The sequence below is a fragment of the Ambystoma mexicanum genome, chromosome 8 (genome assembly GCF_040938575.1).
Source record: "Ambystoma mexicanum isolate Mex_15411 chromosome 8, UKY_AmexF1_1, whole genome shotgun sequence".
Lineage (NCBI taxonomy): Eukaryota > Metazoa > Chordata > Amphibia > Caudata > Ambystomatidae > Ambystoma > Ambystoma mexicanum.
The window spans coordinates 310,979,710-311,005,926 of NC_090929.1; the positions used below are offsets into that span (position 1 = coordinate 310,979,710).

Below are 26,217 nucleotides of genomic sequence, written 5' to 3' on the forward strand. Positions count from 1 at the left end.
GCTGATGGTCACTATGGCATCGGTGGCACTGTGTTCTGGGCATTCAAAGACCTTCACCGAAGATGGCGTCAGACGTGTAGTGTTACAGTCCTCCCTCAGGAAACGGCAAGGTTGGCTCTGCCTCTGTTGTCAGAGACGGTATTTCAGATGCTGGAACCTGAGCACCAGTGCGTTGCTACTCTTTGGGTGGTCACGCTGTGTAAGTTTCAAACCTAGGCTTTTGATACTATGTTTACTGTCACCTCTAGACCTCTTTCCAAGTTATATCCTGCTGTTTCATATGTACCTTCTCTCCCATGTTCATATCAGAACTTTCCCAGTCCTCCGCATTGACATGTGCACATTACAAATCTTTTCACCCTCACGTCTGTCCGCATCCTGCGAGGTACGCATTTAAACTTCAATCTCTCGTACCTGCTTTTGAAGAAAATTTGGCGGTTTCATTTAAATTGCCTCCTTTGGTTACCAATAGGATTTACCGAGCGATGGATTCCGGACTACATTACCCGATCTATTTCACGGCAACACGCTTTCGACAAAACCCATCTCCTTCGTTCGGAACAGAAACACCTTCCGCTACGGGTAGGAATTACATACTCAGTCCACGAATTCAACCTCTCTCCTTCACTGTTCTTCTTATCTTAACCTTTTCTTTTCTGATAAGTATTAGAACGAAAGAACAAGAGGCCATGCCCCCTTCCGTCTGCTTTCATTCCTAACCCTACGGAATTCAATCACAGGGTAAATTCACTTAGCTTTTTCTGCAATCCTAACAGTTCGTCCAGGACAGCTACTGATCAGATTCTTCTCATTATAGTTGGAGGAAAGATAGGGAAGGTGGAGACTCAGGAAACTGACTCTTAACCCAGATATCCACCATCAACGCACACTAGCAGGACAGGGTTTTTTCTCCCATGGGGTATCCCTGGTGGCCTCTCTTTGCCCTGACAATTTAGTTGGTGCAGAGAGGGGAGACCAGGGAGATTCTACTAGCATCTAGCAAGAAGAACGAGTCAGGGTGGTGATTGACTTAATCTTGATGGTTGTAATGTGTTTATATGTGAATTGTTATGGGAGAATCATTACAGAAGCACAGCGGGACAGCAGTGGTGAAAGCAAAGCTGAATGACAGCTTTCGCGACAGTAACAAGCGCAAGATTTCCAGTGCATTTCTTAGCACAAGCAGCAGAGTTGGTAGCATTAATATTAGCACTTGAAGCGCATGCAGATGAGGTGGTAATGGTGGACTCTGACTCTAGCTACGTGACGTCAACAGTAAATGCAGAACTGTCACAGTCGAAAGGAGGGGCTTCTTGCACGCAGATGGAACACCTGTACAGAATGTGACATTACTAGACAGGCTCACAGACGCACTCGAACTACCATCCTCTATCACTGTGGTGAAGTTTGCAGAGCACACTAGAGGTGCAGACATTATTTCTCGCTGCAACAAAGCCACTGATCCAGATGCAAAAAGAGCAGCACATTTTTCAGAAATAACAGACAGTGCGACTGCACCAAATACAAATGTGCACACAACATGGTGTTGAAGGAAGGCTTTAATACATTGCCCATTGCACAAATAGTGGAATTATAGGGAAGGGCACCCCTAGAAGAACAAGAATTAAGGAAAAGGAGAGGATGCTCATTGTCCCCCACAGATGCAATGTGGTGGCAGGACAGCACCGGAAAACCTGTCATGCCCCGAGGGCTACTTGCAGTAGCCTTAGAAAAATTGCGCTACCCAGCACACACAACAAGAGAAAATCTTGCAGTACTGATTTCGGAACAGTGGTTTGTTCCTAACTTGGCTGAGCACATTACCAATTTCATAATTGTTTGATATGTCAGAAATACACTGTGAATCGAGCAGTACCTTGTCCGACGGGACCATTTCAACATTTGCATATCGACTTTATGGATATGCTCCAAATTTGTAACAGGTACAGGTACATGTTGGTAGTTGTATTCCCCTTCCCTAGATGGATCAAAGCAGGTCCATGCACCCAGGTAAATGCCACATGTGCCGCAAAATTCCACGTATAAGAGGAAGTTCTGGTGGTATTGACAACAGATCACATTTTGTAAATGAAGTATTCAAGCACATATTTCTCCTACTGGGGATGAAGCACACATTCTCATCTGCTTATCACCCACAAGCTAGTGGTATTTGTGAGCACCTCAATGGCCTCTTAAAAGAAAGAGTTGCCAAAATAAAAAACAACTTTGAAAAAGAGCTGGTTGCACTTATTTGCATTATGTAATCAGGCCCGCTCTGACCATCACCTGACTCCACACGAGCCAATGACAGGATGCAAAATTCCTATGCCCATTGCTCCTCCCACAATAGCTCACACTGACGCTGAAAATGTGGTGACTGTGTTAGGAAAGGAAATACATGATTATTTGACAGCGATGACAGAGTCTCTTAAATGTATGTCTCAACAGGTACAGATGCGGCAGGGGGTACGAGGAACACAGGTGAAAACATCAAACAATCCAACACTGACATCTTAATAAGGCAACCTTTGCTTTACCCTGGTGACAAAATATTATGCAGGAGTTTCATCAGAAGATGGAAAAAAACCCACTTTGAGGGAACAATCATTGTAGAAGCTGTCATCCCATCTGAAGTAATAATAGAAGGATGCTGCACCTGGATTCACCGTCACAATGCCATGCTGTACAAGGGAGACCCCCCCTGTCTGTGGATACTGAACCCAAAGGTGGAGAAAAAGTTTGATTACCTCTAACGTGAGCAGTAACAAGAGCCAATCAACAGTCACAGCAAGAATAACAGAAATAGAGATAAAACCTTTTCCAGTATGAGGACCTTTTTCCTAGCTGAAATTTGTTAAAAGAGGCACTCACACTTTTATTGTCCAGATCTTTTTATTCCTAGGGAAAAATTATTTTCTTTCAGGAACCTGGAACATTGAACAAGCTGCTATACTGGGTAGAAATAGAAAAGCACTTATCATTTTTATAAAATTTCTTTTATATGACTAATAAAGGTTACCCTGGTAAGAAGAAGAGCAGAAACATTTATTTTGATAGAACCATGCGTGCAGTTAATGCAAGTAGTTATTCTCCCTTAGGATGTACAGGGAACTATGTCACTAGGTATTTACAGAAGGTAGATTCGCTGACCATTATTGCTGTGGCAATGTTCTTCACATTTTGTGGTTGTTGTTTCGTCATTTTTGTTGCATTAAGACAACTGATAATTTTTAATACTGATAACCCAGTAAACATGAGCAATTCCCTGAAGTGAGCACACAGATTAAAAGGATAAAACGAAGTGTGCTAGATGACTCAATGTACCCGAGTAAGTATATGGATGATTCTGCCCATGTCACCAATAACCTGTGGTATCAGCATATGCTCAAAGTGGGGAGAGAGACGTCTGTTGAGAGCTGTTTTGTGTGCTCTCTCATACCTTATGCCATGATTGTTTCCACGATATTCGTAGCCACAAAAATACCTGCACGCAGAGCACATGTCCTAACACACTTAGCACTTTGCACCACTAGGGGGCAATTTCAAGGAAGCTGGGCCACACTGCGATGGATGACAAAAAAGACGTTCCCTGATGAGGGTAGTTATATGAAAATGAAAGCAGTGATGGATGATGGCAAAAAATAAAGTGATGCAGTATACCCTAAAAGGCCAGACAAGAGGAGAGGTCAAGCTAGCAGACCATGCATTACTGCAATGCACACATGCAGCAGGAAAATAAATACTTCTGTGCTGGAAAATACCTCAATTACTAATATATGGACAAATGTTCAGAGTTTGTGCAGAATGCAAACAATGTGTGCCTTGAAGAATGGAATGGAAGTTCCAAATTGCTGGTATGGGTAGAAGATGAAGCAGGACCCCTACCCATAATACCTCTGAATAATACCACCTTATGCTTCATAAATGTGGGCCCGATAAAAGTAGGGGAAAACCAAGGACGCATACACGTCTTCTTTCTGTGCATGGTATGAAAATAGGCACAGCTGTATTAATGGCCAATTATTGGGCCTGCGGTTCAAAAGCCTACATGAAGCTTCCCCCAAATTGGGGTGGCCTATGCTCCCTCGTGGTGATAAGCTCTCCAGCCTTAGTTGCATCCCAGAGTGAGGTACAGATTGGTGATTTTCCCCCAGATGAATACTCACCCTCAAATGAACAAAAAGGAGTAACTGTTCTCAAGCAAATTGGAAAAACAATATACCAGATGAGCATAAATTGTTTGGCAGAACAGAAATGTTCTTTGCATCCCTCTTTACTGCCAGTTTGAAAGTCAACATGAATGCCAAGTGGCTGCAAATAACTTACTGGGACCTGTTAAAGACAGTAAACACACAGTAAAAGGCTTCAATGCCATAAGGGAAGAGCTGAGAGCAATAAGGCTTATGACCCTTCAAAACAGGTATGTCCTCGATTTAATAACAGCCATGGAAGGGGTGCGTGCGCAAAAATTGGACCTTCTTGCTGCACATACCTATCCAACCAAAATGAAGAATATTATACCTTCAGAGATGCAATATACACCCTGAAAGAATCGCCACACAAAAATGGCGGAAGAACTGGACGACATTGCAGAGGGTGGCTGGTTCAGTAATCTGTTCTCCTAGATACCCACCTGGTTGAATAACATATTAAAACTATTAGTAGCTATACTGGTACTATTACTACTGGGATTCAGCATCTTGAGAATATCCATGAGCCAATTCAAGAAGACTGCCAAAAATGCAGTAGGAATTAAAATAGTGACTCATGTGCATGAGTACAAACAGATGACTTCTTCCATAACCCAGAAGTAGAGAGTCATATATCCCTTCCTGGGTCAACTTTAGGTATCCTCCAGATCCCCAGAATTACACACAGCTCTGGGTGAGTTGTGACCTCTCTGGGGTGTGTAACTACATGCCATGCAGCATCGACAACTATGTGAGATGCAGAGGTGATTAGAGGGGGTGAGTGAAATGTGGATGACCAAAGAGCCCTATTTTGAGGAGAACAGAAATGTTGCAACAGCTACCTCATAAACTGACTTTACACAACCATAAACCTCACTACCCTGAGAGCAGGAGAGGCCTCATGACATTGTCAAGGTAATATGAACCACAGCAGTTCTGGAGAGCTAAAAACCCCTGGGGTTGTGTTATAGGTGTGGCCTTAATGGGAATTGAACCCAGGTGGGTCATTAAGAAGCTGATTATGGCAGGCTTGTGCCCCACATTGTAGCACTAGGAGCACTTGCTCATGCCATATTGGGATATTCTGTAGAGGACCTTTAGATGGAGAAAAGGGAACACCCCAGAATCAAAGTTCCAAACAAAACATGCCAAGATACTGCCCCTCATGAAATCCTCAAAATAGATAGTTACCCAACCAATAATATCCATCTCAAGACCAATGGCAACCAGGGCATCTCTACCCATGTCTCCAGGAGTCACAAGCGATATCTGAACTCAAATAAATCCAGAATGGTTTGCAGATGACCTGACTTGACCCATGCTCACTGTGCAAGTCGACTTGGAAGCAAGACGCAACCAAGCATTGCTTGATAGTGGTTCGCAAGTAACCCTCAACACATGTATCTCATTTGCCACTGGAGCCAATAACTGGACTAAATGTCATTGGTGTTAGTGATGCCACCATCAAAATTATCTTACCTGAAAGTGAAGATCCATTGCATTGCTGGAGAAAGCACTATCTGGTCAGGCTTTGACGAGATGTGCTCAACTCACAACAAGAATCCAGAATGACCCTTGCTGATAGGGACAAACCGCACCATGTTTTGGGGTCATCGCTAGGATGTACAAGTTCATTTTATTTTATCTAAAATAGTTTCTGACATTAGCAAGCCCAAATCCCTCATTGGCACTGGCACAACCATCTCAAGGACCTCGGAGATGTAGCATTTTACAGCACAGTGGGGCAACATCTAAGTCAATGGTATTATGGCCAGGCACACCTGGTACTCCTGAGTACTACTGTGGCTAACCTATGAAAAAAATTACCATACCGTTGGGGGTGTTCTTTCCACGGCTCCAGTCAGGAGAAAGAGTTAGAGTAGGCCCACGCTACACCAGCAGCACCCAGAGTAGGAGAGGAGATCAGCAACACCTGGCAAGGGTTCTGTTGCAGTGAGTCATGCATCGTGGTCTAACCCTATAACATCACAAGTATGTGGTCTGATCGCTGACAGGCAGAAACCTTTACAGTGGTAAGCAGTCCATCATAATTATTGGGTTATTGGGTTCCCTAAGGTTTTGAGTCTGTAGCTGCCTGGTGTGAGTGACCATTTTTTACATCTGTGTAAGATTTAATATTCTAGATTCTGTTGAGTAGAAGGGATTAGAATAAAGAAGCCCACAGTGACTTGGAGTAGGAGTTGTGAAATGTATTTAGTCAATGCTCTCAAGTGTATGAATGTTTATTAGTTGATGTTGTAAAACAGAATTAAGCGATATAAATACTTTCTGACTTGATTCCTTTCTGTGCTAGAATATGTTTTCTGTGACTCACCCGGTGCAAGTCTCTAACCTGGCTTGCATTTTGCAGGATTTTCCTGAGGTATCCAAAATACCTGTCTGTTTTTATAAATGATACAGGGCAAACACTAAAGCATTTCCTAGGCAGAACTCGGTAAAATAGACCCTAGGGATCCTTGTAGCCTTCTCACTACTAAGGCACTTGTCAGGGATAAGCTCACTCTTTTGCCTTAGTGATGAATTCCCTAGACTCAGGCTACACAGGCCCATACGATGTGATGAGTCCTTAATGACTTAATATTCGACTGGATTATGTATAATGTGGTCCACTGTATACACATACTAATCTTCCTAACATGCACTGCTGTGCATGTGCACAAATGGAGCCTGACAGGTGGGCACTCATGGCATTTCAGTCAGGCACCATTCTCCCACCTGCTTTGTACGTGTGGCATGGAAGCAACTTCATTGTCAAACCTCAGTGGAATTCAATACACTGACCTTGTACGTATTGTTCTACTCAATAGTGTGTGGGTGTGTCATCCCATACTGGTGAATACCTGATCAAAGCACAATCAGTTTGTCAAGAATTCACCTTCCCATCATGTCCTGCCATTTTGTATGAGGTGTGTGTGTGGGCATGGGTGTGTGTGTTGGTGTGTACATTGTGTGCATTCGCATTAGTGCATGGATGAGCGTGTGTTTGGTGTGTCTGCATTAGTGTATCTGCAGATCTGCGCATGAGTGTGTCAGTGTGCATAGGTGCATATATACCTCTCGTGTGCGTGCCGCTACTTGTAAAGAATTGGCTCGATTTATGGTGAGGATGCTCCTTCTGGGCCGAGCCGCCAGCCCCGCACCAGTTGGTTATTTTTTTACCCAAAGCCTGAACCATGATTCTGGGCCACTGAACCTGGCACATGAATTGTCCCATGTGCATGTCCAGGTCGGGGGAACTCTCCCTCTCCAGACTGTTTCCTAGTCCTTCTTAACGGGAATGTCTTCATGCCCCATATTTTTTCTTTTGTTTATATATGGTGAAACCACCATGACCTCTGTAATTTTTGTTTATTTTGGGCCCCCTCATTCTCCCTTTTCAGGCCCACCCCCTTCTCTGCTACTTTTGCCCACCTTCTTAGCGTCGAACACAGATAACTTGACCAGCCATCATTTATGTGTTTTTCTTTGTGCACATTTATCTCTGTATATGTGTTTTCTGGGGGTTTGCTTTCTCTGTGTGCATGGGCACCAGGGCATGTCATAAGCTGTTTTAGTGCCTGTCAGTTAATGCTTGGCTTTTTTCAATTCAATCCCCTCTGACTCTTCCGAGACATCTCGGTCTTATCCTCCATACTTACAATCCATCCTCCTCCATCAGTGTCCATGTCACAGAGCACAGTCAGTCCTTTACATCCATCAGGGTAGATTGTGTACCAACCACTCAGAATGGTCCCTTTCTCCATTAGCTCCTTGCAATTCTTTGCTCCTAGAAAGAGCAGACAAGAGATTTTGTGAAAAATAAACAAATACCATACAGTATTTAACATCACTGGATCATTAAAAATGACTTCACAAACATGTGTGTAGGTTTAGTTGAAGACATCCTAATAATTAGTAATCTAGAAGAATTTCAATTCAACAAATTATGACCTCATGAGCTTGACCATTTCACAACTTTTCTGACACAGTCCAAATAGCTGGTGCCTTTTTGGACTATTTGTTTGCTGCTTGCCCAGATCAAGAAAATAGCACTTACAAACAACCCTCAAGTACCTGTTTCCCTATATGGCTTTTCTGCAACAGGTTCAAGCTGCCTTGAGACATCAGATCTTGATATCTGACTTATATCTGGGGTTGCTACTCACAAGGATTCTGGGGCAACTCAGAAGAAGGATGAGGGAAAGCAGCCAAAGAAAGATAACAAGGAGAATTCTAATACCCCCAATCCAACAGAGGGCCCCAAACAGAATAAGGATAAGCCACAAGGGAAACCAAATCAGGCTAGTGCACCATCTGGGCCCAAACCAGATGGAGGTCAGAACAAACCCCCATTCATCAAGGCATTTTGAAATGTTATGTTTGTGGGTCAACTGACCATGTGAAAGGGGATCCCAGATGTAAGGGTAAACCTTCAGGGGTCCACACTGTCTCCTTAGCCTTCTCCCCAGAGGAATAAGTACCTATGGCAAGTGGAAACTTTCACCTACTGGCTGATGAGCCCATGAAAGTCTCATCTAGTGTTTCTTTAGTGTACCCGGGCTTGTGGGAAGAACAGCATTTAGATGTCTATAATTCCATTCCAGATAATACTAAAGAGAATTACAAAGATAGTGTTCTTGTGAATGGACAGGAGACCCCTGCCATCAGAGACACTGGAGCCAGCATAAATGTGGTGGATGAATCATTTTTCAAGGTGGAGGATGTTGCTAAGGCACCCAAATGCCTCACCAAGTCAGCTGGAGGCCCTGTGCAAATGCGAGAGTTCTGTTGGGTAACGACCTGAAAACTCTTGGAGTTGTGTCAAGTACCCCGAAGCCTCCCAGTAAGAGGAGACAGGAGCTCACTAGACCTTCAAGGGAGAGGACCTTAAGAGGCTCTCCAGAGGAGTTGTTAGAGGAAACTATCACTCCCACTCCACAGGAGTTGCTCACTGCTATTTCTGGAAAGAAAGAGACAAAGGGGAAACCCAAGACCTCAAGGAAAAAGTCAGACAGCACCCCTGTGCTACCAACAAGGACATCCCCAAGATTGTCCAAGATCACACCTGTGATCCCTCCACCTGCTGAGGCATAGAGTGAGGTACAACCTTGTGTGGTTGATCCAGTTTCTGAAGAGTCATATCTGGAAGAAGACACTGGGCCTCATTACGAGATTGGTGGTAGTCATGGCGCTATTTGCGCCATGACTGCCACCAATAACGTGTCCAGCACCGGTCTCGTTCAATGGGGACTTACCGGTGTAGTCCGAACTTTGTGGGACCGGTAACTCCCCATTGAAAAAGCCATTCCCCATTCCCATTTGAGCCCCCCTAGGGCTCAATGGGAATGGGGAAGGCGCAAATAACGGTACCGCAAATTGCGGTACCGTTATTGCTCTGAATTCCCTTAACGGGTCCCGTCCATAATGCCTGGTCAGACCAGGTGTTAAAGGAGGGACCCGCTAAGGGAGCTCATAGTAGGGCGGTAAGGGATTACCGGCACCGGTCTCCTTACCGGTGCCCGGTATCCCTTACCGCCCCACTCGGAATGAGGCTCACTGTTTTGGTTGGAGATCTTCACCCTGTTGACCATCCTGAGCAACAGTCTTTACTGGCAGAAGGTGGACCCAACAGGGCAGACTTCAGCAGAGGACAAAGAGAGTGTCCTACTCTCAAAGGTCTTCGATAACAGGCTGCTAACCAACTTGATGGGCAAGAAGTTGGAAAGCACAGGTTAAGCTGGGAAGATGGCCTCTTCTACAGTGAACCAACAGAGTCTATCCCGGGTACTGCAAAAGAATTGAAGTGCCACTTGCCAACAGACTCCAGTTCCTACAGTTGGCCCATGAGATACCTTTGGCTGGTCATTTAAGTTCCAAAAAGACCAAGGATAGGCTCTCCTTATACTTCTACTGGCCTAAGATGGGTTCAGAAGTTGACAAATTCTGTAGGAGCTGTCACCCTTGCCAAACCTCTGGCAAGAGTGGAGCCAAGAATGTGGCACCCTTGGTGCCTCTCCCAGTGGTAGGAGTTCCTTTTGAGAGGGTGGGCATCAACATTTTTGGTCCCCTTGATCCTCCCACATCTTGAGGGAACCGGTTTATCCTGGTTGTAACGGACCATGCTACAAGATAACCAGAAGCCATACCTATGAAAACTGTTATGGCTCAGGCTGTGGCTAAGGCTCTACTTGGTATTTTTACCAGAGTAGGGTTTCCTAAGGAAGTGATATCCGACAGGGGATCCAATGTTATGTCCCACTACATGCAAGCCATGTGGAAAAACTGTGCTGCCACTTACAAATTCTTTACAGTCTACCATCCAAAGACAAATGGAAAGGTAGAGAAGTTTAATAATACTATGAAGAGCATGATAGGTGCTTTAGAAGAACCCCTTAACAGAAAGTGGGACCTTCGACTGCGGTGCCTTCCCTTTGCTTATAGAGAGGTCCCTCAGGAGGGAGATGGATACAGTCCCATTGAACTTCTTTATGGCCATCCAGTCAGAGGTCCATTGGTCCTGATTAAGGAGGGGTTGGAGAGTGCTCCTTCCCCAAAGCCAGTCAGAGTGACTGACTACGTGATAGGTCTCTGGAGGAGAATGTCACACATGATGGCAGAAGCTAGTGATAACTTAAAAGCAGGTCAGGCTCTGGTCAAACATTGGCATGACCAGAAGCCCAGCATGGTTGAGTTTACTCAAGACCAGCTTGTATTAGTTATGGTGCAACAAGGCAGAGGGCCTTGCAGGACAAATGGATAGGACCCTTCAAGGTTGTGGGCAAACTTGGAGAGGTGAACTATTTGGTGGACTTAGGCAGACCTAGGGAGGCTCCCAGAGTCTTTCAAACCAACCGTTTGAAGGCATATTTCTCGAGACCAGAAGTGGGAGCTTTGCTTCTAGCTTCAGCTGAAGAGGAGGAGGAGAGTGAAGCGCTACCTAACCTCCACAGAGGCCAACCTTTGGATGAGAAAATAGAAGGAGTCAATCTCTCTTCTCAACTGACGTCTGAACAACAGGAGGAGTGCAAAGTTCTGTTAAATCAGTTTGCCTCCCTGTCTTCACTATCACCAGGCTTGGGGCCAGCATGATATTCTCACTGGTGACTGTTTACCTGTGAAAAGCAGAGGTTACAGAATGTCAGAACATGTGAGATCCCATATCAAAGGAGAGGTCAACAAGATGCTTGATCTCGGGGTTATAGAGCCCTCTACAAGTCCATGGTCTAGTCCAGTTGTTCTAGTACCAAAGGCAGGATCCAAGGAGTTGAGATTCTGTGTGGACTATAGAGCTCTAAATGCATTCACTAAGACTGATGCCCATCCTTTGCCAAGGACAGATGAACTGGTGGATAGACTTGGTTCAGCCAAGTACCTCAATACATTTGATCTGACGGCAGGTTATTGGCAAATAGCCCTGACAGACCATTCCAAGGAGAAAACTGCATTCTCAATCCCAGCAGGCTTCTACCAGTTCAGGATTATGCCTTTTGGATTAAAGAATGCACCTGCTACATTCCAAAGGATGTTCAATCAAGTTCTGCATGGCATACTTGGATGACATTGCAGTGTTCAGCCCTACATGGAAAGAGCATATTGATAACTTAGGATATGTTTTGCAGGCTCTTGAGCAGGCCTATCTGACCATAAAGGCAAGCAAATGTCAAATTGGTCAAAACAAAGTGGTCTACCTTGGTCAAAAGGTAGGAGGAGGTGAAATAAGGCCCTTGCCCAGCAAAGTACAAGCTGTGCAAAACTTGCCCACCCCTGCTACTCAAACCGAAATGGTTGCTTTCCTAGGTCTCACTGGGTACTACAGGAATTTCATAGAAAACTATGGGCCCATAGCTTCTCCCTTGAATGTGATCTCCTCTCCAAAATTCCCTCAAAAGGTTAGATGGAATGAGGAGTGCACTCAAGCCTTTGAAAACCTGAAGAAAGCCCTTTGTCAAGCTCCAGTCCTAAGGGCTCCTGATTATCACCAACTCTTCATTGTGCAGACAGATGCCTCCAATACAGGTATAGGTGCAGTCCTTAGTCAACTGGATGAGAAAGGTAGTGAGCACCCCATTTGCTTCATCAGTAGGAAGCTGAAGGGACCAGAAACAAGGTGGGCGACCATAGAGTGTGAATGTTTTGCCATTGTGTGGTCTCTGAAGAAGTTTAGACCATACTTGTATGGATCTACTTTTGTGATCCAGACAGACCACCAACCCTTGAGATGGTTAATGCAAGTGAAAGGGGAAAAGCCAAAACGTCTGAGATGGTCAATCTGCCTGCAAGGGTTTGATTTCACCATTGAGCACAGAGCAGGGTGTCACCACCAAAATGCTGATGGTCTCTCTAGGATGTTTCTAACCAACTAGAGGTAGAAATTCATCCAAGAGTGGATTAAATCCTCCTGTCCCTTAGTCTGGAGGTGGGGTGGGCAGTGTTAGGGAGAATTCTCAAGAATGGCTAATTTCCCTTACCTACTGAGTCCCTCGGCAGCTTTGCTGGATTTCTAGGATTTTTTTTCCACCTGGTTAGAGTGTGAGCCTTTTTTTCCCACTCTTACATGTGTTTTGCTGTGTGTGTTTAACATTTTCTTGTGTTCATAGACTGTGGAGCCTCACCTACTCCATAGGCATCATCTTTTTATTGTGTGTTACACAGCACCTCTGTGCATTGACACAGGGTGGTCTTTTAGACTTCCCAACTCAGATTCCATTTTCTGGGACTGACTACTGTCTCCCAGAACATGTAAAGTTGCAATCAACTTTATTAGTCTTTTAGAAACCACAGACCCAGTACACCCTGTCTTACATAGAGTACTGGAAAGGGTTAATACTTATCCTGTTTTGTCTGTTTCTCTTGGAGCATTGTTTTGCTCCCTTTTCAACAAGACTTGTCTGGTGGCAGTGGTAACTACCCTATGTTTCCTACCGCGGTTATCTTAAATAAACTTGGTATTGTTTTAGGCTACCTTGGTAGCCTCGAACTTAAACCCGCTAGACCATATAGGTTTTTATACGGTTCCGGCTGGGTTTATTTGCCATTTCTTTTTGAAAAAGTCTTTCTCGTGTTTAACTCTGTGCGCCAAACCAGGTTTGGTTCCTTTGTTCACCGTCTTTTCGTGGGCTTCTCCACAGAAGCCCTCCTTAGGTGCCTGAAAGTCTGGGTAGGCAGGATGTGAGGGAGGGGTTTTAGGACCCCTGCCATGGGTTCTCTTGGTAACCCAAGTCGCACTCCAGTTTGATTGGCTATGCGACTGTCCCGGCAGGACAGCCACCTCGCTGTGTGATTGACAGCCAGGCTGTGCGAATGGGGGAAAACTGCATAAAAAGCTGGACTCTGGGACTGGAAAGGTGGAGTCGCCACTGGAACGAAAGAACCGACAAGGAGCTGACCAAAGAGGACCCCTACAACAACTGAACCACCTGGTGAGGCCCTGCTGCAGGTCCAAATCTTCAAGATCCGACAGAGAAGATCTACCAAGAATCTTCTTACTCTGAGCTGGTGGGACCAACCGGTTCGCCCAAACTGCAAGCCAGGACTCCCTCCTCTGGTCGAATTTGCTGTACAGAGCTACAGTGAACCGGATAGCCAGGAAGGTCAGACCCTGCTTAGGTTTCAAGGAGCGCACCTTTTATTTGTTGCTTTGCTCTGCTGCTGGTTTCTTCCCTGGGCAGTGCACGACCCTCCAGTCTTCCTACTTGTCAGTCCGACAGTCACTTCAGGAACCACGAGCCTGCATGAACTGCCAGGAACGTCCGCCTCAGCTACAGCTTCTTCTCCATTTAAAGGTACTGTGCAAATCCAGTACTTCGTTTCGTCTAGCCGCGGTGAAGGTGTGTGAAACCTTTCGCCAATATGAGGGCTTGTCCTTCTCTACTCTTTAAACTAACTTTTCTGCCGACCAACTGCATCTGGAACTCTTGGCAAAGACTTAACCACAAACTACCCTGAACTGTGTGATCTTGAGCAAAAGACTTTTGTCCAATTGACTTTGGCCCTAAGCCTTTTTAATTTGATTCCATCACTGTAGTTCCTCTTTCTAGATTGCCCTGCTTACTTAACTGTTGGTGCTGCTCAGTTGTTACCTGACTTTGTCTTTCCCTCCCTTTTTAAATTACTAGAGTGCCATTTTTCTCATACTTCATTTTGCGTTTAACTTGTCGAGAATCTATTGGCAGTGGTGTGGTGTGGTGTTTTAAGAGTGTGATTTTTCAACTGCTTTACTTTAGTGAGATGTTTTACAACTGATGTGTAAATAAATGTATATTCTTTTACTCAGAAATCTTGAGTCAGTGTTTGTTTGAATCATAGTAATTGCTGTTCTTTGTGTAACTATTGATACTACTCACTTGCTCTTGAGATAAGTCTGGCTGCTCAGCCATCGCTACCACTTTACTGTATAGTACAGGCTTGTACCAAAGGTGAATTTGTACTGTCACTTGTAGTCTTAATTGTGTGTGGTGTTCCCAAAGGGCACTGCATATAATTCTGCCTAGCAACCAAGCTCAAGGGAAGGGGATTCCTTGCAGATTTTCTCTGTCGTCAGAGTTTTAGGCGATTCGGACTTCCAGCAGGGATTCACCGGGATGTCCAGTAGTTGCAGCAGTCGTCTTCCTTCAGCTCCTCATTGGTTCTCTTGTTCCAGTGGCAATGCTGCCTTCTAAGTCCCAGAGACCTGCTTTTACGCAGTTTTCCCCTATTCACACAGCCTGGCTGTCAATCACACAGCAGGGTGGCTGCCACCTAGCCAATGAAACTAGAGGGTGACTTGGGTCTCCAAGGAGACCCTGTGCAGGGGGTCTCATACCCCTCCCTCACATCCTGTCCACCAAGACACTCAGGCGCCTAAAGAGGGCTTCTGTGCAGAAGCCCGCCAAAGGTCGGCAAACAAAGGAAACCTGGTTTGGCGCGCAGAGTAAAACACAAGAAAGATCTTTACAAAAAGAAATGGCGAATAAACCCCACCGGAACCGAATAAAATTAAATGTGGTCCAGTGGATTAGAGTTTGAGGCTACTACCATAGCCTCAAACAGTACCGAGGCTATTTTCATAGCTCACGGTAGAATAAAAATGGTAGATACCACTGCCACCAGCCAAATCTTAAAGAAAGGGGAACGAAATAATGTTCCATGAGAAACAGACAAAAAGGGATAACTATTAACCCTTCCAGTAATCTATGTGAAGATAGGTTGCACTGGGTCTGTGAGTTTAACTTTACATGTTCTGGGAGACAGTATTGAGTCTCAGAAAATGGAGTTTAATAGTGGGAAGTCTAAAATGAGTTATACAGGGTCTGCAAGTTTAAAAAGACTAGTAAAGTCAATGGCAACTTTACATGTTCTGTGAGACAGTAGTCAGTCCCAGAAAATGGAGTTTAATAGTGGGAAGTCTAAAAAGACAACCCTGTGTCACTGCACTAAAGGTGCTGTGTGACACAAAGTAAAACGATGATGTCTATGGAGTAGGTGAGACTCCATAGTCCATGAGCACAAAATGTACAACACACAGAAAACACATGTAAGAGTGGGAAAAAAGGCTCACGCTCTTACCAGGTAAAAAAATAAATGCTAGAAATCCAGCAAAGCTGCTGAGGGACTCAACAGGTAAGGGAAATTAGCCATTCTGGAGAATTCTCCCTAACAATTGACATGGGGTTTCAGAGCACTCCTGCTCAGACCCTCAAGTGGTCTTGTGGGAAAGTTTCTCACCTCTCAACCTAGGGACCAAATCCCAGCTTCGACACAGAATACACTACAGCATTCGAAAATAAATGTAAAGTACATAGGGGAGTGCACATGGATTCCCCAGGACTGGGAAGTTGAGCTGCGGGGAGAGATTTTTTGCAGGATCCCAGATCAAGGAAGATCCACCCCAATGACAGCACTGCAGGTAGCTTTATATCGCTTATAGCATTGTCCAGTTTATTTTTGCTATGACACATAGAGCTCACCCACCAGCCATTCTCATGTGCTACAGCTCAGGCACTTAACTGACGCATTCAAAACATTCACATACCAAGCAATCATCAACATTCCTATGAGCTGTCACTCATAGTCATGTACCAGCATTCTATTAGCATTCATAGATGGCCGGCAGGGCAAGACAACATTGAATCAGTCACAACACACAGCCATACTTTCTTGTGCTATATACTACTAGCCTAAACTCAACTTATTTCTCAGGTTTAACAAGGAAATTCCTTTGTCTTCTGCTTATGTGCATGTAGAAATATCATGTTTATTTATTTATTTATTGTTCACTTGTTAGGCGCTTATACAGGAACCAAATACTGTTTTCAAAGCGCCCACAGGGCAACAGGGAGGGGACAGGGTATGATAGACAATGTAATTACAACAATGATAAATAATTAAATACAACAAAATAAGAAGAGACAATGGGGAGAGGAGACAAACCTACTATGCCTGGAGAGGGTTCAGAACATGCAAGTGCAGAGGGGAGAGGAGTATGGGATAGGTGCAGTGGTGTTCATGGAGAGTAGCAGGAGAAGTGCTATAAAGAAAGGTAAGTGCAACCTCCAGTGGTGAAGGGTGAGCCGAGGCAAGTGCAGAGGATAGACAGCAGCTGGGATGATAAAATGTGGGAGGTCAGGGCCCTGAGGATGCATAAGGGCCCTGCACACCAGTCAAGCTACTGTGCGATTAGTAGGGGAGAGAGGGATGGAGGGAAGAGGTAAAGAGGAAGGTGTTGAGGATTTTCCAGAAATTATTTAGGTGCTGCTGAAGACGAAGAGAGAGGGGGAGGCTGTTCCAAAGAAGGGAGCCACTGAGTAAAACGATCAACCACCAGCCCTCAGTTTAGCAAACCGCTTTACACGCAAGGAGTTGGTGCCAGAGGAAGGTAGGTGCCTAGAGTATTTGGTCAGAAAGATTTGCAGATAGAGTGGTAACTGGCTCGAGAAAGCCTTGTGGGTGATGTAGTGGGATATGAACACTGGCATAAAAGGGCCCCTGCAGCCCCTGCGATGAGGGGGTCCCCGCGACCACATGGCCTGTGAGGGGGCCCCATATGGAATAAAAAAAAAAAGGTTTCAATTTTTTTTAAATGTTTCTTTTTGAATTCACTGTGGGTTTATAAAGAAATTATTTCTGTAACAGAAATAATGTCTTTATGAAGGCAGAATGAATACAAAAAGAAACTTTCTTTTTGAAGTCTGGGGGCTGCCCCCACCCCATGACATGAAGACCCTAGGCTGGAAGCCTGCATGTGATGGGGTCGGGCAAGCCCTAGGACTTCAAAAATAAATAGTTAATTTTTTACGTCACTCTGCCTTCATAAAGAAATTATTTCAGTTATGGTTCAGTCCTTAACAGAAATAATTTCTTTATGAAGTCAGAGTGACTTCAAAAAGAAACCATTTATTTTTGAAGTTTTATGGCTCCCCTCAACCCCATGACATGTGCGTGTGTGAGTTTATGGTGAAAAAGTGTACACAAATGTATGGGTGGCTGGGTATGCGTGTGTGCGTGTACGGTGAAAGGATGAACACTTAAATGTAAGGGTGGCTGCCTGGGTGTGCCTGTATGGTGAAAGGGAGCACACTTAAATGTATAGGTGACTGTCTGTGTGAGTGTATGATGAAAGGGTGCACACTTAAATGTATAGGTGGCTGCCTGTGTGAGTGTATGGTGAAAGGGTGCACACAAATGTATGGGTGCCTGGGTGTGTGTGTGTGCACGGTGAAAGGATGAACACTTAAATGTAAGGGTGGCTGCCTGGGTGTGCCTGTATGGTGAAAGGGTGCACACTTAAATGTATAGGTGACTGTGTGTGTGAGTGTATGATGAAAGGGTGCACACTTAAATGTATAGGTGGCTGCATGTGTGAGTGTATGGTGAAAGGGTGCACACAAATGTATGGGTGCCTGGGTGTGTGTGGACGTATGGTGAAAGGTTGCACACTTAAATGTACGGGTGGCTGCCTGGGTGTGCCTCTATGGTGAAAGGGTGCACACTTAAATGTATGGATGGCTTGGTGTGCGTGTGTATATATGGTGAATGGGTTGTGTGCTTGTGTTCAGGGGCGAAACAAAACCTACATTTCAATGGAGCTAACCCTTAATGTTGGGAGCGGCGCTAACTTCATGTGTGGTGGGGAGGAGAAATCTTATTTGTGTGGGGGCATCTAACTTCTTTATGCATTTTAATTAGACTATTCTAGTGCAGATTCAATGTTACAGGCAGTTAGCTCTCTCCTTTAAGTCTGAAAGCACCCACTTATGGACTGCTGTGAGAATGACTGGTCTCCTGTTCCCTCTCTACCCTTCCAAACACTCCCCTGGCATGCAAGTACTAAACCCACATCACAATTTCAATTACCTAAAAAATTTGGCATTTCAATGCAGATACTAACAGCGAAATGCTGTACATTAGTAATTGCTGGGCCGGGCCCTTGTTAACAGCGAAACCCAGGTGCCGTTTAAAATCTGTGTCCTTTTCTGTCCGGCAACTGCTCTGTAGGTCAGCCAGGTCAAGTCAACATAGCCCACAATTGCAGGGGCGAAGTGCTGAAGCCCAGTCAGCTCAATGGTGTTGCACCACTACTTCTGTTAAAGCCTTGATTACTTATTAGTAATCTTCATTACTCCTAGCCCTATTCTGCCTCATCCCAGTACTTGTGTATTAGGCAGTACGCGTGTATGAGGCACTATGCCCTATGCACTATGCCACATACACAAGTACTGGGTCGAGGCAGTGGTACATGATGGCAATGCCTGACTTAGCTACCTGTAATCTTCATTACTCCTAGTCCCACTCTTCCTCATCCCAGTACTTACCTATGAGGCAAGTACCCTCATAGGTAAGCACTGGGACAAGGAAGAGGGACGTGGAGGTAATTCTGGGCCAATGAGCTGATTTTGGAGGATGGGGTAGAGGATGGGAGGGAGGGGGGTGGTATTGTGCAACAAATCATAATGGTCTTCCATGTCCATGCTACGCAGGCAAGTTATGTGGTAATAGTGGCTACAGAGGCATTTTGGTGCAGCCAGTCTAGTCATTCCTCAGTTTTTTAACTGGGAATTTCTGGTAAAGCAGTCCTGCTAAGTGTAAATACCTGGCTACACAGGCATTTGGGTTCTGCCAGTCTGGCCGTTTCTTACTGTGGCACTGTATATTTTTCTGGACATCTGTGATAAAATGATATGATTTTATAAGTCATATATAACGCCCCTGTACACAAGTGTTTTTAGGGAAGGAAAACAGGGAGGACAAGACAAATGATCTTACTAAGCCTTGTGTCATTCAGATTGTGAAAGTGCGAGAACGAGAAGTGTAAGGGGAAAGGGAGGGGGGAAGTGCAAGGGAGAGGGGAGGGGAAAACAGGGCAGCCATGTTCTGAGTAAGTGCAGCCAGGGCAGCGCGGCTCTGGGTAGTGCAAGGAGAACAAGGGAGTGTAGGGTTACAGTTACAGCCCCTAACTGCGTGGTAGGCCCAGAGGCAGTGCAAGGGTGAATGATGAAGAAAGAGCCTGGACTCAGTGAGACTGGGGGTAGCCAAGCAACCAGTTGGTACAGCAGACAGGTAGGTCAGCAGGGGAGGGAGAGAGAGAAAGCAGAGGAGAAGAGGAACATTTTGAGCTGCTTCCGGAACTTGAGGTGGTCCGGCTCAAGTTTGGGAGGGCAGGGGGGCCATTCCAGAGGGAGGCACCTGCAGAGGAGAGAGATCTACCCCCCACTCTCTGCCTGGAGAAGCATGTAACCCTTAAGGCTCGAGAAGGAAGGTATTTTGGAAGAGAGCATTGGATGTAGTGTGGATCCCAGCCCCAGAAACCTTGTGCACAATGCAAAGGGTCTTGAACTTGATCATTGCAGCCAGTAGAGAGATTTCATGGCTGGAGAGAAACAGTCCCTGGGCTTGAGGCCAAGGATAAGTCTCGCAGTCCTGTTCTGGATTAGTTGCAGAAGCCGGAGAGTAGAGGAAGGCAGATTGAGAAAGTGGCTGTTGCAGTAGTCCAGCCTAGAGAGAACCAGGGCTCTGGAGACAGTGAGCTTCTTGGGGACAGTGAGAAAGGGAAGAGTCACTTTGAGGAGGTGCAGCTGGTAGTGGGACTTCTTGGCGACATCCGAGATGTGAGGAAAGAAAGAGAGAGTGGAGTTGAAGATGGCACCAGGAATGAGTGAGAGAGGAGAGTAGGCTGACGGGAGCCTGAAGGAAAGCTGAGTGTCATCCACATAACACTGAAAGTTAGAGGAGACGGTAGAGATCAGGTGGGCCAAATGGGCCAAATAGAGGTTGAAAAACCAGGTGAGAGGAGAGAGCCCTGTGGAAAGCTACAGTTAGAGAGAGGTGGCAGAGTGAAAGGGACCAAGTTGGACCTGGGAGGGGCGGTCCAAGCAGAAGGAGGTCAGCCACTCCAGGGCCTGATCCATGATGCCCAGGTTCTCATGGAGTCGATTGATCAGGATGGCGTGGTTGACCGTGTCGAAAGCAGAGGAAAGTTCAAGGAGGATGAGGACAGAAGGAATGCTGGAATCAAGGTTAGAGATCAGATCTTCACAGGTGTTCAGGACAGCAATTTCCATGCCTCTGGCAGCCCTTAAGACAGACTGATGGACATGGAGAAAACCAACAGATTCAGTGTGGAAAGTAAGCTGGGCAATGGCCAGCTTTTACAAGAGTTTGGGAGAGGGGAAAGTTCCAGTGGCAAAAGGATGATTACCAAAATTGGCCAAGGCTGGAGCAACGGTGTCAATATGGTCCTTGATGGTTCTGGAGGAGTGGGCAAGCACCTGTTTCAACAACACTTCCATAGATGGGACTTTGTGATTTTTCAACTGCTTTACTTTAGTGAGATGTTTTACAACTGATGTGTAAATAAATGTATATTCTTTTATTCAGAAACCTTGAGTCAGTGTTTGTTTGAATCATAGTAATTGCTGTTCTTTGGGTAACTATTGATACTACTCACTTGCTCTTGAGATAATCACACTCTTAATACACTACACCACACCGAATAGATTCTGGACAAGTTAAGCTCAAAATGAAATGAAGTTTGAGCAAAATGGCACTCCAGCAATTTAAAAGGGAGGGAAAGACAAGGTTTTTCACAATTAAGCAGCACCAACAAGTAAGTAAGCAGGGCAATCTAGAAAAGGCGACTAGGCTGAGGAAAGTAAATCAAGAGGCCTGAGCCAAAGTCAATGGACCAGAGTCTTTGCAGAGGATCACACAGTTCAAAGTAGTTTGCGGTTAAGTCTTTGCCAAGAGTTCGAAACGAAATTGGTCAGAAGAAAAGTTACTTTAAAGAACAGAGAAGGACAAGCCCTCGGATTGGTGAAAGATTTCAAACACCTTCACTGCAGTCGGACGGAACGAACAACCGGGTTAGCACAGTACCTTTAGAGCAGAAGAATGCTGTAGTTGAGGCAGACATTCCTGGCAGGTTTTGCAGGCTCACGGTTCCTGAAGCGACTGTCGGACTGATAAGAAGGAGGAAGACTGGAGGGTTGACTGCAGGCATTTAATTGCCTACTTGTGGGAGCTGAAGAGCGCTGAGATACGCTCCTTTATTTGTTTTCCCTTTGAACTTGCTGCCGCTCCCCCTCCGAACAGCACTGCGAGCACAGGGCTCTTGCTGTCCAGAAGGAGGCGGGGCCGTCGAGGATCACGTGACTGGCACACGTGACTGCCAGCTGTGCTACTAATCTGCCGGGAAGCCGCCCGAGCGGCGTTGACTGCAGGCATTTAATTGCCTACTTGTGGGAGCTGAAGAGCGCTGAGATACGCTCCTTTATTTGTTTTCTCTTTGAACTTGCTGCCGCTCCCCCTCCGAACAGCACTGCGAGCACAGGGCTCTTGCTGTCCAGAAGGAGGCGGGGCCGTCGAGGATCACGTGACTGCCAGCTGTGCTACTAATCTGCCGGGAAGCCACCCTCGCGGCGTAAGCCCTGGTGGTAGAAGGGCTGGTGCTGTTTGGCTGTTCGGCGTGGTCGGCTGGAAATATTGTCTTCACGATTCATCCAACTCTGAGTAAGAAAACTATAATTAACTATTATTTAAGCCGGTCTTTGGGGAGGAGAGACGGACTAAGGCTGCTCCTTAAGCCATCGGGCGTTCCCTAGACGGCATAGTTATATATGTATCCATTGACCAAGCTAACTATTTAGGTACTGCTCTTAGTCCCTTTCAAGATTCCTGCTCAACTCTCTACTTTTAAAGATTTTATCTTGTTATCGGATCATCTCTTTTAGCAGCACCTACTTACCCTGTTTTTACAACTACTTGTTTATTCAAAATTTTACCCTAACTGTATAGTTCATTTGGTGACTGTACTAGTATAAGGTGATATGCGTACCTTAAGAAGTACAAAGATGAATGGCCCAATATTAGTCCAGGAAAATGTTGAAACCCAGAAACAACAATTAATGGGTAGTACGCCCCGAAGGCATCACCCTGTTAGTGCCTCTAACCTTAATAGGCATACATCTTCAGGTGATATAAAACGCTACTTCTTTGAGACAAAACCCCTATCCTGTGACTTCACTGGGAAATCAATTGATTCTTGCTTTAAGTTTACTACAAACGCCCAAGGCTCTAATGCAAAAAATTCTTTGGGAGTTTCTGATAACACCCTTATTAAAGAGGGCGACATCCCCCTTTTAAAAGAGCCTCATACAATGCCTATAATATGTGAAGCACCAGGATCCCCAGGCTCTATTATCGATCCCAATAGAAATCAAGAACCTCAAATTCCACGTCCGAACCCTTTAGGTCCCACCGGGGGGGTCCGAGGTGGGAGTATATTACCACACGATTGTCATGCTCCCCCGCCCCTCCCCCTGATTAAAAGCGGTGCTGGTTTAGCTGACTCTCAACCTGCAGTAATTGAACTGAGTTCAAACTCTTCTCTTTTGGCAGGAGATGATTGTCGGAACTCACTAGAGCTACCTGAAGTTTCTTTATATATACTCAGACGCAGCACATAGTTTAGTCGCTTCATTTGCTGCTCCCACTCCTAGACGCATTCCGGATGTTCCGGTCCTACCATCTGATGGCCCTATTTTGCCTCCAGCTATTTCCCCGTCTATTTTGATTGAGTCCACGTTGCATGCCATGAATTTGGCCATTTCCTCTCTTTTTAAGCTGTTTGAAACACTCGATCGAAAACTGCAGACACACGATAAACAGATTGAGAAATTATTACATTGGCAGGCAACGCTTAAATACAGTATTGAAATGAATACCCGAAAAAAACTAAAATTAAATTCTGAGCAATCACTGATCCTTGATAAATCCCCCACCGAGCCCATTACACAAACACTACCTATGAAGTTCACGCCCTTACCTGCCTTTTCAAATGTAATTCACGACGATTTCTCATTGCTCCAAAAAATTGAACCATCAAAAGATAAACCGCTCTTAGACCCGATAGTGCCCGAAGACAAACAAGTGTTTAAGATATTCACATCTAACGGACCTAAACCACCCGAAATTACATCTAAACCAAAAAAGAACCCGAGTAGTAAAAAAACAAAAAATGTTAAAGATATAACTAAAACGACAACCTCAGCAACTAAAGCCTTTATTAAAGCCCTATCCTTGCCTAGGAAACATACCATCATGGCTGCGGAAGCAGTACAAAAAAAATATAACACCTTGGCTAATGGTAAGAAAAATAGTACACAGCCAACAGCATGCCCGGCCCAGATAGTAGCCTATGGCCCATTAGACGCATTGGTCGAGGCTGCTGAACATGATAAGGTGGTAAACTCACAAGCTTCACTTCCCCTAGTACCCTTATGTCCTGCGGTACAAGTAAAAGAGTGTGATACCCTTGTAGCACCATCATCTTGTTCTCCTGAGCTGATTATAGATAAGGATGCTGAAGCCAGACGGAACGAAATTAGAAAGGAGATTGATCACTATATGACCAAACAACGACCCTCGAATGTCCAAGTAGAGATACTGAAAGACCCTAACATTCGAGAGAGATCCCATATGACAGATCATACAGAAAAGAACCATGTGGCACAACCACTTATTACGCCCTTGATCTCTGGGTCACCTTCTTCAAAAAAAATGTCTGCTCCCCTCAAAATTACTACTAACTCGGCTGATACAGCTTCTTCCAAACAACCCATAATTGATGTATCCGAAATATCCATACAACAAGTAATTAAAACCGCAGTACAAGATTACATGACTAACCTAAACAAAAATGCTACATTACTTACAAAGTCAGAGGTTGTCCAGCATACCTTACATTCACAATCAAAAGATCTGAGTCGTTATCCAGCTGGCCCTGTTGCAAAGATTAATATACATCCTCAACAACAAAATCACTCATTGGGTACAAGCTGGCCGTACTCTGACAAGTTTTCGTCTGTACCATCAAAAAATTTGAAAATACCATCCAAACAACCGCTATATCCATTGATCATTCGGTGCAGAGATTTACCTTATGCGAAGTATGACTTAAATCGCTCTAGTATACTTGCAATTTTAGCTGAAATCCCTGCGTTAGATGATCTGCAATCCTCCGATATTGATTTGGTGGAATTTATCTGCGATAATGATCTTTCTGTTGCACGGTTTTGGGTGTCCTCACGAGTGGTGTTAAACACATTGTGGCTTGCTAAACACGAAATATATGAACTAGGTTTTGAGCTTCTCACCGATGTGTCAAACCAAGTTCCTTTTCCTGCGGTGCAACATCTTGCAATGCAGCCCTATATTTCTAACCAGAGACAGGGCTTATGTGCTCAGTCGAGTAATCAAAATTATTACCCAATGCTACAATCTATATCTAAGCAGTCATAACTAACCTTGCAACACCTCCCACCATTTTTATCTATGATAAGTTGGAATACTCGAGGACATGGGCATTTACTGAGGAATAGTTCTAATGAGATATCGAAGCATGATATTATCTTATTTCAAGAAACTTGGCTCACGGAGCGACCAGTGTGGGATAACTTTGAAATAGTCTTTAATCCAGCAATACGATCTATGAAAGGTCGGCCCATGTCCGGTCTCCTTGTGGCCCTAAACAAGTCCTCCGAAGTTGTTCTAGAACACCAGTCTGCTCCAAATCGATACATTCAACTGGTAATCATCACAATAAGAGAACAAAAATATGCGATTGTAAATATATATTGGAATCCAGTTGCAATATCCACTAAAACATTTTTTAAAGATCTGGAAGAGTTATGGTCAGAGATTATTAAACTCCCTATATACCCGCATATTATTTTGGCAGGCGACTTAAATTTACACTGCCTGGATGTTCTCCATAATCGCAGAGATAGCAGACTGGTCTTATGGAACACCTTTATCGAGTCAAAAAACTTGGTTATGTTAAATGGTTCATGCTCGGCCGATAGTCCACCACATTATACGTGGAAAAGAGGTCATTCCGGTGCAATTATTGACTATATTTACGTTAATCGTGCACTATTCTTAGATATTAAGTTGTTTTGTGTGATCTCTACTGAGGACAGTGATCACAACATATTGAATGCGAAATGGCACTGTACGGCTCCACAGCGAAAAGAGGAGATATACAATACATACCATCCTCTACTAGTGAATAGAGGTATGAATAGACTTCACTGGACTGGACCCAACCTGACAAAATTTGCCAGAGTCTTCGAACAATCAATTGTGTATGAAAAGACACTAGGAACCAACAAGTCACTAGAGTATAGTGACTTATTGCATACATTTGCCACAACAAATAAGGTGAAGACAAAGTACTTCCCTTTGCATTCTTTTAACAAGGAAGTACAGCAACAAAAGTCCTGGTTTAGAAGAGAAAAAAAAGTAGTTTTAGCTTTGCCCTCCCAAATTAAATGGCAAGCCCTTAAATCATTGAAAACAAAACATAAAAACTGGATGAAGGCCCATCGAGCTACTCTTTATCAAATTGATGGAGAATGCATGCTCCAAAAGATGGGCTCAAAAAACTCTGCGCAAATATGGGCTCTAATTAATAAGACTAACCCTAATACGCAGATTTCACTACAAATCAATGATGTGGCAGAGGCTCAATGGGTTGAACATTATGCAAATTTGT

General features: G+C 44.7%; 1 protein-coding gene across 2 annotated transcripts in view; it reads right to left on the minus strand.

Annotated features, from left to right (window-relative positions):
* Positions 1-26,217, minus strand: part of LOC138471869 (ficolin-2-like) — a 469,580-nt gene that overhangs the window by 228,095 nt on the left and 215,268 nt on the right. For both annotated transcript variants that reach the window (XM_069609728.1, XM_069609729.1), the window contains exon 6: positions 7,850-7,977. In XM_069609728.1, coding sequence (XP_069465829.1) covers positions 7,850-7,977 — 128 coding nt within the window. The remainder of the gene's footprint in view (positions 1-7,849; positions 7,978-26,217) is intronic.